The sequence below is a fragment of the Bombus affinis genome, chromosome 3 (assembly GCF_024516045.1).
Source record: "Bombus affinis isolate iyBomAffi1 chromosome 3, iyBomAffi1.2, whole genome shotgun sequence".
NCBI lineage: Eukaryota > Metazoa > Arthropoda > Insecta > Hymenoptera > Apidae > Bombus > Bombus affinis.
In genome coordinates, this window is record NC_066346.1 from 5,196,300 (window position 1) to 5,211,489 (window position 15,190).

Below are 15,190 nucleotides of genomic sequence, written 5' to 3' on the forward strand. Positions count from 1 at the left end.
CTTATTTCTCTCGTTTGAAAATGACGTGAAAAACCGAGCTGCCCGCTGTATTCGTTTCGTTTTTAACGAGACGAGTGGTACTATAATTTATACGGAATACTAGTTACGTTGAAACGAACCGATGTTTCGAAACTTTCGAGACAGGAAAAAAAAAGAGGGTAGAAGGATCAAATCGGGGGTAGACCAGACAACTGAAGACCATCTCTCATCGTTCTGAATAATAACGGAGAAATTATTTCGCAAATATATTTATTTTAGCTAGGTGAACGGGGACTGATTGAATTTCCAAGTTGTACGAACCCCGTCGCCTCGAGAGGCCAAGTGTTTCCGATAGAACAACCGGTTGATTAAACGATTCAAGCCATCCTCGTGCGCGCTCTCTCTCTCTCTCTTTCTTTCTCTCTCTTATACCGGGAAGCTCGTTGTTTTACGAACAAAGTTGAAATGCCTTCGAAATAACTCTGACTAAACACTTAAAATCGATCTTCCCAGAGCTTCGGTGCCATCTCGCTTTTTTTTTATAGCCTTTGTAGAACGATGGAACGATGCCGTCTATTCGGCTCTGATAGACTATATTTAGACGACGTTCCATGAAATCTATTCTTGCCTTTATACGTGTCTGTAATCGTACGATGTTCCATTTGAAAATTCATAACTGTATCCGATCCATAATTCAACTTTGAAAGCGATAAATATCCTAAACCTATAAAGTAATTTACGTCAATTCAAACGAGCAAATAAAAAGTAAAACTCGAGAAAAGTTGTTAATTACAATCAAATTAATTACGTCGTTTTATACACGATATAATTGAATGAATAACTGCACAAAGGAATTTATATTTTATGCAAATGCTATTGGGAAAGCGTTCGCAGTCTGAGTTGAAACTCTATTGTTGGTCACTGACGACCTACACGATGCTTAACGCAGTAATTCATACTTGATAGTTATTAAATTCGTTTAGTCGTATATTAAATCTTTAAAGGGAGAAAATGGCGACGGTATCGCGAGGTTAGCGTGGCGTAATCGTTAACGAGCAAGAGACGAGCGTCGGAACGAGTCGACACGAAGGAATATGGTGGAGCCGGTAGGACGCAATAATAAATAGCCAGGCAAGTGGAAAGCGTAAAATAAGATCAATATCGCGGCAGGCCGGAGCATTTGCTCGGTAATGAACCATTCCCAGGACGGTCGAAGTAAATCGTCGTACGTGGATCGTACGGTCCACGTGACAAACGACGGCCGTTCTGTTCTTTTCCGACCCCGTGCCACCGTTTCCAGCCCGCCTCGCTCTCCTGGGCAAGAGGTGGCTCGTTAAGGAACCGAACTGGCCGCCGATTCTCTGCTGCGGTTACGCCTACCGCGTGTACGTGGATTTTGTGCTAGAACCGTGGCAGAAAATCGTCGCTGATTACGCGGATATTGTTTTCCAACGGATCAAAGCGAGAACCCAATGGATCCTATGATACGAAGAATTTCTGACTTTCAGGGATTAACGAGCGAAACAAGAAAACAATTCGCGAGTTCTTTGTTTTGTAGAAGAATCATTAGTTCAGAGTGTATCGAAAAATCACGCGATGGTTTGCGTTTAAAAGATCGTCGCGAGGTTTCTAGTTTGTTCGACCACATTGTCGTGAAAGTATTCGTTGGTTTAGAGAACAGTGTTGATATTTTCCGAAAGTATTTCTGCCGGGTTTAATGCCGTATCAGCAAGAGAAGTAGTACAACGGAAACCGCAAGCCGCTGTGAAATAAATAGGAATAATATTTACGTAGCCGAGGATACGTGGACGAAAGCCGGTGACTCTGGACCGCGATTTAACCGGAAACAGTATATCGGCGAGCTACGAGGTAAATATCTCTCGCCGGAGTATACGGCAAACAGCGTCAGTTCCGACCCACGCTTTTTTTCCCTCTCCAGTCGCCTTGAAAGGCATCCTCTTTCTCTCCGTCGTGAAATTTTCGTCGACGTTCTTGAGCACGCGCGATTACGCGCCTAAAGAAGAACAAATACGAGATTTTTCGATGGAGTTTCGACCGTGACGTTCTATGGAGCTTACTGTCGGGGTTGACGGTCAACTTTCCCTGGGGGGAATGCGCGACACGTTCCCAGAGGGTGTTAACAGGAAAGCCAGTGACAGTTTCACCCTTCGTACAAAAGATCTTGTGCATTGTGCATCCTAATGAACATAGCTATATCTCCTGGCTATGTCTTGCTGGGATACTTTCAGTGGCACGAGTAAATAACGTAGTCGACTAGACGGTGTTTTGTTAATCTCGAAGAACAGTATACAATAATTGTCTTTTGGTGGCTTGATCGCTTTGAAACAGAGAATCAGATGACTAAAGACTTTGGTAGGTTACATGTTATTATCACGAGATATGTATTTAGCGTAACAACCGTTCGACGAGAAGAACTCTTGTTAAACATGTATTTAGCGAACAAATTCTCACGGAATGTACAGTGCTTCATAGGGTTCTTTAGCGGCTTGAACAAAGTGAAACGCGAAGGGTCGTTCTATTTTTCACGCGAGAATTGCCGCTTCAGTGCCCTAATGAACTGCGATAACTTGCGACCGAGGTTCATTAATGGTGCACGCCGGCTGCGTCAAACTATATTTCGCCAATTCGAGCCTCGGAACATTAACATCAATTTCCAACCTTGCGTACCTTTCGATGGGTATAGGGAGAGCTCGAGGGGAACACGTCCGTGGAAAAAATCGGGAAACTCGAGAATTCCATTGGAAACTCGATCGTTTCTTGTTGCAAAGGTTACTTGAGAAATAATGGAAATACTTACGAGCTAACGAAGGCCGGAAATGGATCGCTCGCTGATAACTCAAAATCGCCTCCTCGTAATTCTTCCTGCCTTGCTGCAGTATTCCCCTGGAACAGACCGGCAGATACGATCGATTAGCGAATGCAATCTCTGCTTAATATCGGGGTGGGAATTTTCGAAGATTTAAGTATTTATTTTAACACGTTTACGAGGTTTGTTGGTGGAACCTACCAGTCTAGTGCTATGCGATCGAATCGCGATCGCAACGTGCCCGAGTGCTCTCCATCGATAACAATCTCGGACGAGGAACGATTAATCATCGTTCGAACAATGCCACTCTCAGAAACGATAAAAATATTACTTGTCAACCGATGACTTATCGTGCAGAGGTCGAACGGTGTAACGAGCGTACGGGAAACGAACGAGGGTTGGGACGGGGAGGGTGCCAATAAACGAACTTTATAACGCCTACACACGGGCCCACGTGCCATCGTGGCACATATTTTAGGGAAAAATTCATTTTAACGCGTCGGTGATTAATCTTGCCTCGAACGTTGTCACTCTACGAGCGATGAAAATATCACTTGTCAGTGTGAAGGCCTTGGGTGAAGGCATGGTGTTGGGAAACGGGGTGATTTACCGGGCTGAGCTACCGGTAGGCGTCGTACTTTTATCGCTAATAATTTTCCTCGAGTTGCATATTAAAATCGAATCTGCCACAGTTCGAGTAAGCGAAAGAGGAAAAGGTGGCGGAGAGACGTGTAGGGACGATATCTTAAAAGTTATTATGTTTGCATCGCGCGTTCTATTATTTCTCTTATTCCACGTTGAAGGCGGGGAGAACCCGTGATTTGCGAAGGTTTCTCGATCGATCGATCACGCCAATCGAGCATATCGGCTTGACGTTAGAAGCTTGAAAAAAGGTTGAGTTGGATGAAGAAAAGCAGACGTGCCCCACGATGGATCGATAATCCATGGCTTCATAATCGGCAATCGTCGACGGTTAATCCTTTCGCGTGTGGAATATTTTATTAAGGTTGTCTCGTTCATTTACGGAAACCATGTTCGACTAGCATTCGTCGAGTTGGTGAATGTAACACCTACGAAAAGCAACGGTCGATATTAAAATTTCAGACTGGTAGGTCACGCTAACAATCGCCACCGTTTCGTCGACGTTTTATCATCGGTCAGGCCGTGGGGGAGAAACATATCGAGGATCGTGATCGAGAGCTTTCGCGTTTCTGTTTCGCGCCGAAGCTTCATTATTTTAACCGAATATAAAAATCCGGTTCGCGCCGTTTCAATTTGTTCCAGTTCGTCGTGAAAAACTTATACTAATGACACGCTTTGTGAACGTTCGAGCGGCTGCGAAGAAAGAAGGGGAAAGCAAGGGGAGAAAGCAAGGAAAGGGAAACGAAGACGAACGTGGTCGGTGGACGAGAAAAAGAGGAAGATATTTTCTTTCCAGTCAGGCGAACCGGCCTGAACCAGAAGAGTTTTCCTGTTCGTTAACGAGACGCTACTCCACGTTCGTTAACTTTCAAGATGAATATTCGCGCAATATATAATGGACTCCTTCTCTCTAGCGCCACCTATTACCGCTTTCCACCCCTCTCCGGATTTTTATTCTTTCTCTCCTCATAACAATCCCTCTCGTTTGTACCAATTTGCAATCGTCCGCGATATTTCCCGCGATTTATTATTCCAACCTAGTCTCGGTTAACGGGTACACGCTATTAAAACCGTTTCTCCACCGCTTCTTTACCGCGGAACGACCGTTTTAAAAGACACTCCGCTTTGCTCGGAATTTCTTTCCGAGACTTAACGATACTCTCACTCGACGAGCGATCCCTACTCGACGATTCTAATCGTGGTTGTTTCTCGTCGGATTTATCAATACACAACGAGGGAACACGTGTCCCAGACAATAACAATTGCGCCGAGAGGCCACCCATTGTTTCGCTTTATTCCTGTAAATCTGTTTCAACGAACGGTCAACCAGTTTCAACGATTCGTACGAGGACGCTTCCAATCGCGCTTATTTCGAGTGGTTTACGCGACGACGAGGGTGAACGGCCGGTGGCGCGAAGGGTCGTGGATAAACGACCGCGCTAGCCCCGCTCGATTGTTAAAATAAATACATTGTTCAGGCATTGTTCGGTCCTTCGCTCTATTATTTGCAGCGTCGTCTATGTAACGAGCGACCACGGGGACCAGGTATGTAACGACATTTCGCAACAAGCGTGTACACTGTACACGCGCGGCTTTGTGCCATTGCTAGACTCGATGACAAAGCGAGCTTCGAATATTCCTGCCGTTCCAGTTTCAACCTTTAGCTCGTTGAAAATTTTATCCAAACCCTATATAGATACGTGAGACGCCTGGCCGTGGGAGCGCGAGAGGAGAGATAGGAATGCCAGTTGCAAGCAACGAAAGCCAGAAGATTCTGAAAGACGAATTGAAAATACAAGAATGAGAAAAATAAAGAAGATTAGGTAATAAGGAAGAAAGCCTATGGATGGAAAGTGGTGGCGTTTCGTCGGTCGATGCAAAATATTATCCGTTCGTTTAGGTGTTGCGCTAATAAAATAGAAACGGCCATAAAACTCAACATAACGCGCAACCGATAAACGAGCCGAGGGTACGAGCAAACATCGTATCCAACGAAATATGGTTGCGACTCTGAAACAGAAAACATTCGCGTGCCTGTAGCGTTTACAGGAAGCATCGGTGTCTGCGTAACTCGATGAAAATATTCCGACGATTGTGCTTTCATAGACAAAGGGAGACACCTTCCAGTGAGAAAAACAGAGAATAAACGATTGGTCAAGTTGTGAATCGTGGAAAGGGTGGCGTTGAATGTAACGGACCGTGTAACATATTCGATTATTCCCTTCATTTATTTCCCCGTTCGAATAACTTCAAGTAATCGCTCTGTCCCCGATCAAGTTGGACGAATCACTAAATTCATGTCTGTTGTTTGCAATTCGAAGAGTCAGGCATAAATTTGACCGAGAGTATCGTCGTTGTTTGCCTCTTGTCGGTTAATTTATTACTATACAAGGTGATTCTTTCGAAGAGTTGACAGCCGCTAATGCGATTACTCGACGGACTGAAAGTTTGATCGGGGACGAAAACATGGTGTGTACAGGGACGAAATGGATCCGACGAAACCGCCCTGTTTTCACAGTCAGAGCGGCCGATATACATAATCGTCGATAGCAGTTCGGTTAATCGTCGATTGGGAAACGGGTTACGCCGAGCGATAAACCGACCGGGCTTATGGATTTCAGGGACATCGTTATTCGTTAATGACTCGGATTACGTCGAGAGGGATGAATAAAAATCTCAATAAAATTGCAGCCACAGGGGGGTTTTATCGCGTTAACGAGTCTGTCTAGCGACGCATCGATACTACTGCCGGGAATCTCAAAGCTGAATGGCAGCCGATAACTCGTACGTCCACGTCGCATTGTTCGCTACGAATATCTGATATATCTATAATTATCGCTGCCGGATATTGCACAGAGCGTTCGATAATGACGATGCCGGTAATATGTGTTCAGTAATAAGCTCTTGCGGTATTGAAATTACTGTACCCTTGATATTCGATTTTATTCTCGAACACTTTCTCGGAACAACCATGTGAAACGCTCCGAGCGGCCGATGCTTCTGTGCGATAATATCGAGCTCGAAGATTTTATAGATTTTTAAAGAGAGATTCCAAGAGCGTGTTGTTTACGATTAAAATTGTTCAAACATATATATTCCAGGCTCGAAGATTCTATAAATTTTCAAGGCAGGGTTGAAAGTGTAAATTGTTCGCAGCTAATATTTTTGAAACATATTCCACGTGATATTACAGTTGCTTGCTGTTCTACGATAGATATACTTCCAACGCTTTTAAGGCCTTCGATATATAAAAATATTAATCTCTGTTTCTACAATATCGTCCATGTATTATAAACCTGTTATCGATTTCCACGGAGAGAACTCGAAATAAACTGCTGCTTCCGGAAAGAAGACTCGTCGAACAAAAGTCCTTCGTGACAGACGATCAACGACAACCACGAAAAGATAAATTTCCTTCGGAATCGCTTCATTTAATTTTGGAAGTCTCATCCAGTTACTGTTTCCTCTCTATGAAACGTCCTTCCAGTATATCGCAGGATCGCTGCCGACAACCATGTACGGAGGTAAGGTTAACGATGTGCGATATCCCGCGTCGGCAAGCGTTGCAAGAAAAGCGACGAATCGGTCGTGAGTCCCATGTAATTCGATCGAAGGCTGTCCTTCGCCTATCGAGCGAGAAAATCAATTTGGTCGATCGGCAGCCGGCCATTCATAGGAGATGGCGCCGCGGTGATGACCGTCATCGCCATTGTCGTTTGCCAGCACCAGCGGCGTCAGCCTCGCCATCGCTGTCACCGTTGCTTCATCGAGCACGAGGGGCTATTGTCGTCAACGTCCTCTTCTCGACATCGTTGCGGTGGTATCGGCGGTCGTTGGCTGTGTTCGACCGGTAACATCGGCTCCATCGTTCCCGATGGATTCACCGAAAGGCTCCCATGGCCGTTGTTCCTTTCATCTTTGTGCCTGCTCGTTACGTTGCTGGTATTACGCCGAGAGATTGACGGCTCGCGAAGGGAAACCGGCTACCGCCGTGTTCGTTCGATAATTGGATCTTTCCATCGTAGTAACGCCGCTTCCGAAACGTAACGACCCACGATTTACGGCCATCCTTGTGTTTTAACGATCGACCGTTCGAGAGGCAAGAAGAGCGACTCCAGATGCGTTCGAATGGAAATTGTGGGGCTTCTGTCAGGGGAATACGCTGACGTATACACACAGATAATAGGGGGAGAGGTTCGCGTTACAGTCTGCGTGGAATCAATTGGGGCAGAGAGTATGACAGAGAATCCTTGGTCGTAATCGTTTAGAGACTACTTCCCTCCGTTTCTCGGAAATCGTCTCGCTCCGGGGATTTAATTCGATTCCGTGATCGCGGTGGAACGCGTCGCTAATTCTAGTTCCAGGAGTTTGACCGGCGCGGCGCGCATAGCTGCAAAAAGTTTCGAGTGCGCGAAGCACGCGGGATTCGAGGAAGTCTGGAATCTGGCGGACACCGGAGAAAAACGGCCACGAGGATTGAGCGCGTCGAGCGAAAAAAAACGGCGCGGATAAAGAGGAAGAAGAGATGCCGCGCCGGAGAGGCAAAAAGACACGAGAAGGATGGAGAAAGAGAAATCGTGGAAGATCTGCCCGCAAAATCTGACTGCAAAAAATAATAGAGAGAAAAAGTACGATAGAGGAACGGTAAGTGAGAAAGAGAGGCGCGACGTCGAACTGGGAGACACGGGGAAGGTAAAATAAAGGAAGGACAAGGGAAGGACAGGGAAGGATTGCAATTGTGGCTGCGGTGCTCCGTAGAAACGCGATTCACGCTCGTCGGAACCGATCGATGCACCGAGTCGACCGACAGCTGCGGCTACAGCTGCAGGTGGAACCGAGGCAGCCAGTTCGACGGAGAAGCGACAGAGCTCTGTTGCGGCTCTCTTCGTTCTGATCGAAGCGACGGCGACGCATTAGCGCTCGTACAACGTTGCTTCCTGAGCGCTTCGCGATAATACCTCTCGCGAGCCTGTGCACTACTGAGCTGATCATGGCTCTGTGTATATGAACGCATTCTACCGTTTCTACGCGTCTGCATGGAAGCCAGACAGAGAGACATTTACAAAGAGGAAACCATGAACGCGAGGTGAATGCATGGCCAGCCGCGTTTGCCTCGAATAATGGCCAATGGGACGCTGTACGCGCAGAAAGATTCAGTTCGCGCAATGTGCACCCAACGATATGACGTTTATCGTTTATCGTCGTGGTCTCGCCGAGCTGCACACGCTTCACGACTCTGCGAACGACCAGTTACGCTTCATCGAGTTTCCCACCGCAGGAGTCGCGCCGCGTTTCCACGACGTGTACGCGATTCTTTTGCCAGCGACATCGGCTGGCTGCAATCGTGAAAAAAGTCCGGCGAAATCGATAGAAAGCGTCGATGACGATCGACGGCCGAGCCCTGCGCGAACGAGCGGCCGTTCTATAAATTTCTGATTATCGCGCGTGACCGAGTTTCGCGTCTCATCCTCGCGAAGGTGAAAATATCCACTCCGGTTAACCGTGGCAAGGGAGAATAAAACGAGGCGAAACATCGTTCGTAGGACGGCGTATAGGTTCGCGAATCGCGATGTTCGTGCAGCATCGATCGACGTCCAGTCGACGCTCTCACCGATGGATCGATCGATATACCGCACCGTGGCGATCGAGTCGAATCAACCGCTTTTTTCCACCCCGTTCCTGACCGTTTGCCGCTGTTTACGGCTTATAAACGTTCCTCGATCGGCCGAGAGAGCTCTCGAGAGCGATGCCGCGAGAGTCTCGTATCGGCACGTCCACTGCGAAACGTGTAAATGACAGCTGTAACGAATGGCCTGATTAATTTGTTCCACGGACGATGATCGATCCTGGCTCAAGTTTTTCATTCCACGGCCGGTTTTCCACTGGGAACGCTTTCCCATCGTGCCGTCTGGCTGCTCGCGAGAAACTCTGCGACGCGACGCTTTCGAATTTTACGATCGGCAGGAACGCGTGGCCTTGCTGCCCGGGTTAACTCAAGTTCCCCCAGCCTCTTGAACGCGGGAAGCTTGCCAACGACTCGCCACGCTGGGACCAGCTGCTTTTCTACCCGTAGAGAACCTCGTATTCTCCTGGAAAAACCGTCCAATCATGTGGACGTATCGCTGTACGTATTCTTCGAGGGCCATCGTTTCTTATCGAATTCGTATCGTTCCTTTTTTCGTATGATTCGCCTTTGCCTCGCCATCCAGAGAATCCTAAATTGTCCGTATTCAAAACGGCCAATAACTGCTACGAATACTCGTTTTTATTGGTCGAGGTATTACCGATTTGCTTCCATACATATATGTATGACGGCAGCTACGTCCAGTCGTAGAACGTTTTTACTTCTCGAGAAGAATTCACCGTGGCGTGGATAGCCCGCCGCAGACCACGAAATTTATTTTATACGCGACCCTGCGCTGCATTTTCTTCTACGACTCTTCTCCGAAAAACGGATTATTTTTGACTATGGAATATTTATTGAAATCGCCTCGCTTATATTCTTTACCATGATCCTGATTGTTCGAGACAGAAAAATTATGGAAAATCGTTAGCCATTTACCAAACAAAGTAGCTAATTTTACAACGTACGATTCCTCCATCTGGTTAATCCACGACGCTGCGTGTTTCCCAAGCGTCGCTCGTAGCCTCGCGCGATGTAATCCTATTAGAAAGCCCTGGAAACGCTTATGTTTCCCGAGCAAACAATTAATGCGCGCATAAGCTTTCTTGGGCTTAGGAAAAAATTCGTCCACGTATCCGACGATTCGTGGAAAATCGACGCCAGTGACATTCGTGATATATGGCGTAGCGCGAGCTGAAAGAGCGCTTGTTAAGTCTTCCTTTTTCCAGCTTTACGCTTTTGTGATCCTCTCTTGTTTCTCTGCGATGGAGAAGAAATATCGCTAATCCTCGCGTGACTTTGTATTTGGCGAGATAAATCGATTTTCTTGAATTCTTCGCATTTATCCATGTAACGCGTATAGCGAGGCCGGATTATTTGCATCGTCTGTGTTCCTTAAAATTCCATCTTGAATTTTCTTTCTATTTCCATTATTTAATGTCGCATAGACCGTTTCTGTGGATTACTAACGATATAAGAGTTACCATTAGTCTTCGGTATAGTGACGACAGCGTGAGAAAATATCCTGTACATTATGAATAACGAGAAAAGGATAAGAAAAAGGAAAAAATGATTCGAACAACTCTATACTAGTGTTAAATATCGAATTTGTGAATTTATAAGGCAAATTATCCAGCTTGACTCGGGTAACACAACGAAGAAAATATCATCGATAACTATAAAGAAGGGGAGGAATGGAACGCGTTGAGTTGACTGCGTAATAAATTCTCATTATTACAAAGGTCTCCATGACTAGTGTTCGTTAGCAGTAGGTTAGCGTTCCGAGCAAGAAACGCAGACCGTTTGAAATTAAATCAGCCGATCGTGAGTATTTTTTTTCGCTGGAGTACTCGCGTTTTCTCGCGCTCTTTCGCTCTTCGTATCTTCAGGGATATCGTATCGCGTCGTTTTGCGCGAAAGTGTCGTGGCCCATGGTCTCGCGATACGTCCCGTTGCGTTCTAAAGAGTCGAGTCACGCCAACTTTATATATTATTCACATGACTGTGCTCGGTCATCGTGCACTTCTGTTTTTGCCCCAGTCTGTTCGCGTTTCTGTGCAACAATTGCCTCGCAATTTTCGTCTCGTGCCATTGCCTCTGCTTTTATTCAATTGCCGCTTGAAATTGCTTGAACGTCACTCACGAAACAATCTTCCGGCTTGCAGGAAGGAAAAACGGGAAGAAAAAGATCTCCGAGAGAGCGGAGGTCAAACAAGATAGAGCGCGTATTTCTACGTATTTTTAAAGCCGCAAAGAATCTCACATCTGCTCGAATCTAGTTACATCGATTCTCTCCGACCTATGTAGTAAAGTTTTCTCGCAGTGTCAAAACGCACGCGATCCTCGGAGCAGTTTGCAACGAGTAACCACCCGTAGATAGCAAGATGACCCGGGGCACTGTGCCGTCAACGAGGGCGAAAAAGTACGTCCGGCATAATCTTTCGGTTGAGAGGGAAGAAGAAGGCGAAGAAGAACGAGTGTGCCCATGGGGGACGAGTGTCGTCGATCCGGGAAATATATTCGACTGTTTTGAAGCGGTTAACGTACCTGCTTACTTTTATGCAATCCCCTGCCCCACCTCCGTGGGCTCGCCTCTTTCTTGTTTTCGCCGCTTATTGGCCAAGTTTTCAGACGGGAGTGTCGTATCGGGGGCGCCTCGGAGTTTACCGAGTTCCTCGTCGTTTGCAAAGTAAATCGTGCGCGTTTCAGAGCTCCCTCTACCCATTTCCACCCCCTATCCATCCTTTCTTTTCCCATCTCCACCCTTTTCTTTCTGCAGCCTGTATTGTTCGGTCGCGCGAAGCTTCTCCGTCGATTTCTCGCGTCGTTTCTCCTTTCCTCCGCCCTCCGACTACGAGAGTCTCGTTTCGTTCGAGAAATCCGTCGCGCGATTGCGCCTCGCGGAACCACGCCACGCCACGAGAGTCGTCGAGACACGGTTGGAAGATGCTCAAGATGCGAACATCTCATCGATGTATGCACGATCGTCGTTAAGTCGAATTCAATTTCGCTTCGGCCGGCCGAAACCGAATTGCCTGACCTGTCGCGTCGGTAGGAAAATTATGCTTCCCGCATGGCTGCTCTATCGTCGCCCGGTATTGTGGCCCATTTCGTTACGCTCCGCACGATTCTTGGCGACCGTTCGAGGAGTATCGTGAACTCGATGTTCGCAACTGGTACAGGTTGCTTGGAATTCGAGTAGTTTGAACGAAAACGATCGACGATTTGTAAAAACTGCTACGCGTATAGGGGAGGAATCGAAGCAAATACGCATGGATTTTGTTACTGTAAGAACGCTAAATAATCAAGCAAGATGAAAAGCGACGGCTCAACGTAAGAACGAAACGGAAAGAAACGATTATTGCATGTATTAATTATCTTTCGTCCAACATTTGTCGCGGGACCAAGCTATTCCCCGAATCACCCTTATTCCACTCACGTTCTCCACATCGTTTACACCGCGTTCTCGTGACACCGCCACGAACACACCAACGCGCAGACATAGTCCACGAAGTATGACCCAATTTCATTCGCGTGTTCGGACTCGAATTACCTTCCGACTCCCGACGGAATACCAGTTAATAACGACTTCGGCGTACGAACGAGGCGGTTGGAGAACAGTGGCTGGCAAGAAGGGGTGAGACCTCGTGGTGGATCGGTCCGACCAAAACGATGAACAAGGAACAGAGGAAAGTAGAGGGAGCGAGAACCTGACCGGTTGAAACCTATTATTCTACTCGGTTCGAACATACTACCTGGCATGAAAGGTAAAGAAGGAGAAAGAAAACGGGTTAGGGAAGGAGTAAGCGGCACGGTGGGTTCGCGCTAATTTTACATCGCTTAAAATTTATAGACAGGATGTTAAGGCGCTTATTAAGGCAGCGCTCAAGCACACTCTAAGATTCCGTAAGTTTGCCTGCGAAGCTTCGCCGTAATAGCTCCTGGTCTCGAGGACCACTGCTACAAATTAGCGCTTTCTCCCTCCTTCTTCGCCTTTTTCCGCACACCGGAACACAGTTGCTTAAGGTTTCCTCGATCGAAGACGCGATAAGTTTTCTAATAAGACAGAACTTTTCGGCTGGTTCTTACTCGCACCCTCTTTGGCCCAATGACAGGAGTTGCGAACTCATTAAACCAGCCTCTGGTAACCAGCGCGACTCTCGAATCGGTGTACGCTTTCCTTTATTCCCTTTTTCTCACTGGAAACTTTTTTCGTCCAAGTGAACGTTGACCAAGTTCTCGTGTGGACAACGAAACGCGGCGCGTAAGGGTTGCGGTTCACGGATTGTTGGCTGTTGGAAATCGCGGCTGTCAGTGTCGCGTGGAATTTCAGCGACGCGTCGAAAAATTCCGGTGTCAAGCCACGACAGTGACCGGATGGGAAACAAGGGAAACTCGGTCCCGATTTCATTCGATTGCCCGCCACGTCGCGATCATCGCACTGTCGCGCGCGTGAACGCGCCGGACACGAGCTGAAATTCGATTTTTCCTCGCCCAGTGGAAGACAGGAACGAACTTTAAGTTCCCCTGTTATTCGATCGCACGTTACCAGTGAAATATTCCATCCAAGAATGAACTTGACTACTTTGCTTTAATGAGATCGTGTTCAGTCGAATCACGCTGTTTAACTAAGATCGATGTTAAAATGGGTGCGCCACGCAAAGAATACTTTGGACGAAATTTTACAGGAAATTATCCTATTGTTGCTGACTCTCGTTCAGCGTTCTGACAACGATGGTAATTCCGGATTACCACGGTCCGGTAAACTAGCCTTCGATCGGAACCTGAGGATATTCGATCAATGCGCAGCGCGGGGAACCATAGCAAAGGCAAAGGGGATGGATTTCAGCCCACTTCATGAAGAGGCCAATGCTTGTTATTGACGAATGGGATTAGGACAATAGACTGGTTTCTCCATTAATAGATCAATGACAAGTCAACCGTGTACTTAGCGCGCATATCGAACATTTATTCGGCCGTCTTTTCTCGAAAACGTTCGGCCAAGTCGCCACAGTTTTACACGTTTTCCCTTTAACTTTCCCATGATTTCTTCCACGAAAAATATCGGAAATCCAGCGGAACAGGAATGGAAAGAAAAGCGAGAAGATCGACTCTAGCCGGGAGAAAAGAATTGCCAGCCGATAGGGTGTTTGTGAAGGGGATGCGGCGGGGTGAAAATGGACGGTCGGAACGATTAGATTTGTCGCGGTGAACCAATTTAAATGGTTCCGGAATAGCGTGCGCAATTAGCGGCCACCGCTTAAATCCAGGCTACATTATACGATCGAGAGATAGGCGTTCGATTTATCTTGGGAGGGGCGCGTTCCAGCTTTCCTCCTCGATTATTTACCGATCGGAATATCCCGGCTATTTTTAATTAGCTCTTAATTACCGGCGCATAAATACGCGCCGCGGACCCGTTAATGCTGGCGCAGAGAGCCGCGGTTAATGAAACGTAAAATTCAGATAGTAAATTTAGCGAGGGTTGGCAAAGGGTTGGAATGGCGAACGTAGTAAAGAGTACTACGCCAGATGAAAAAAGGGCGCATAGGTGGGAAGTAACAGCAGAGGCTTCGTTGTGCGATATCATTGCAACTCTCACGCATTAATTTCGCTACGGCCGATAAGACACGCGTTACCTGTTGGCGGCGCGTAATTAAACCACGATTATCGTTAGAGCACCGATGTCGAATCGTCACGAGAATGTTCAGGAGGATGTTTGTTCGGTATCGAGAGAGATAACGCGGAGATAGAAGAGCTTTACGAAACGATCTGCCCGCGGTAATCTCGGAATTCAGCGGAGTTATCGATTCAGAGCCGCGCGTCAATCGTGAGTTAGATCGGCGAACGAGTGACGAGCGCGCTAGCCTGCGTTACACGCGTTCCACGCCTGGCCTGGCCGCGCCTATTAATTCAATTTCTGTCCCAATATCGCGATACAACGGACGGCATTCGCGAAATTTACGCGATCTCCTCTCCGCCCTGCCGCTTCGCGTTCCTATTAAAACAAATATCCGCGACTGCTCGATTCGACGAAAACGCGATTACGCCCTCGACACCGAGTCCATCATTCTGCGAATAAATGACTAGCCTCTATATACATACATCCGTGTTCTATT

At 47.0% G+C, this 15,190-nt stretch overlaps 1 protein-coding gene across 2 annotated transcripts in view; it reads right to left on the bottom strand.

Moving 5' to 3' along the window:
- Positions 1 to 15,190, bottom strand: part of LOC126914014 (protein O-mannosyl-transferase TMTC2-like) — a 164,698-nt gene that overhangs the window by 44,728 nt on the left and 104,780 nt on the right. For both annotated transcript variants that reach the window (XM_050717415.1, XM_050717414.1), the window contains exon 6: positions 2,798 to 2,883. In XM_050717415.1, the coding sequence (XP_050573372.1) occupies positions 2,798 to 2,883 (86 nt within the window). The remainder of the gene's footprint in view (positions 1 to 2,797; positions 2,884 to 15,190) is intronic.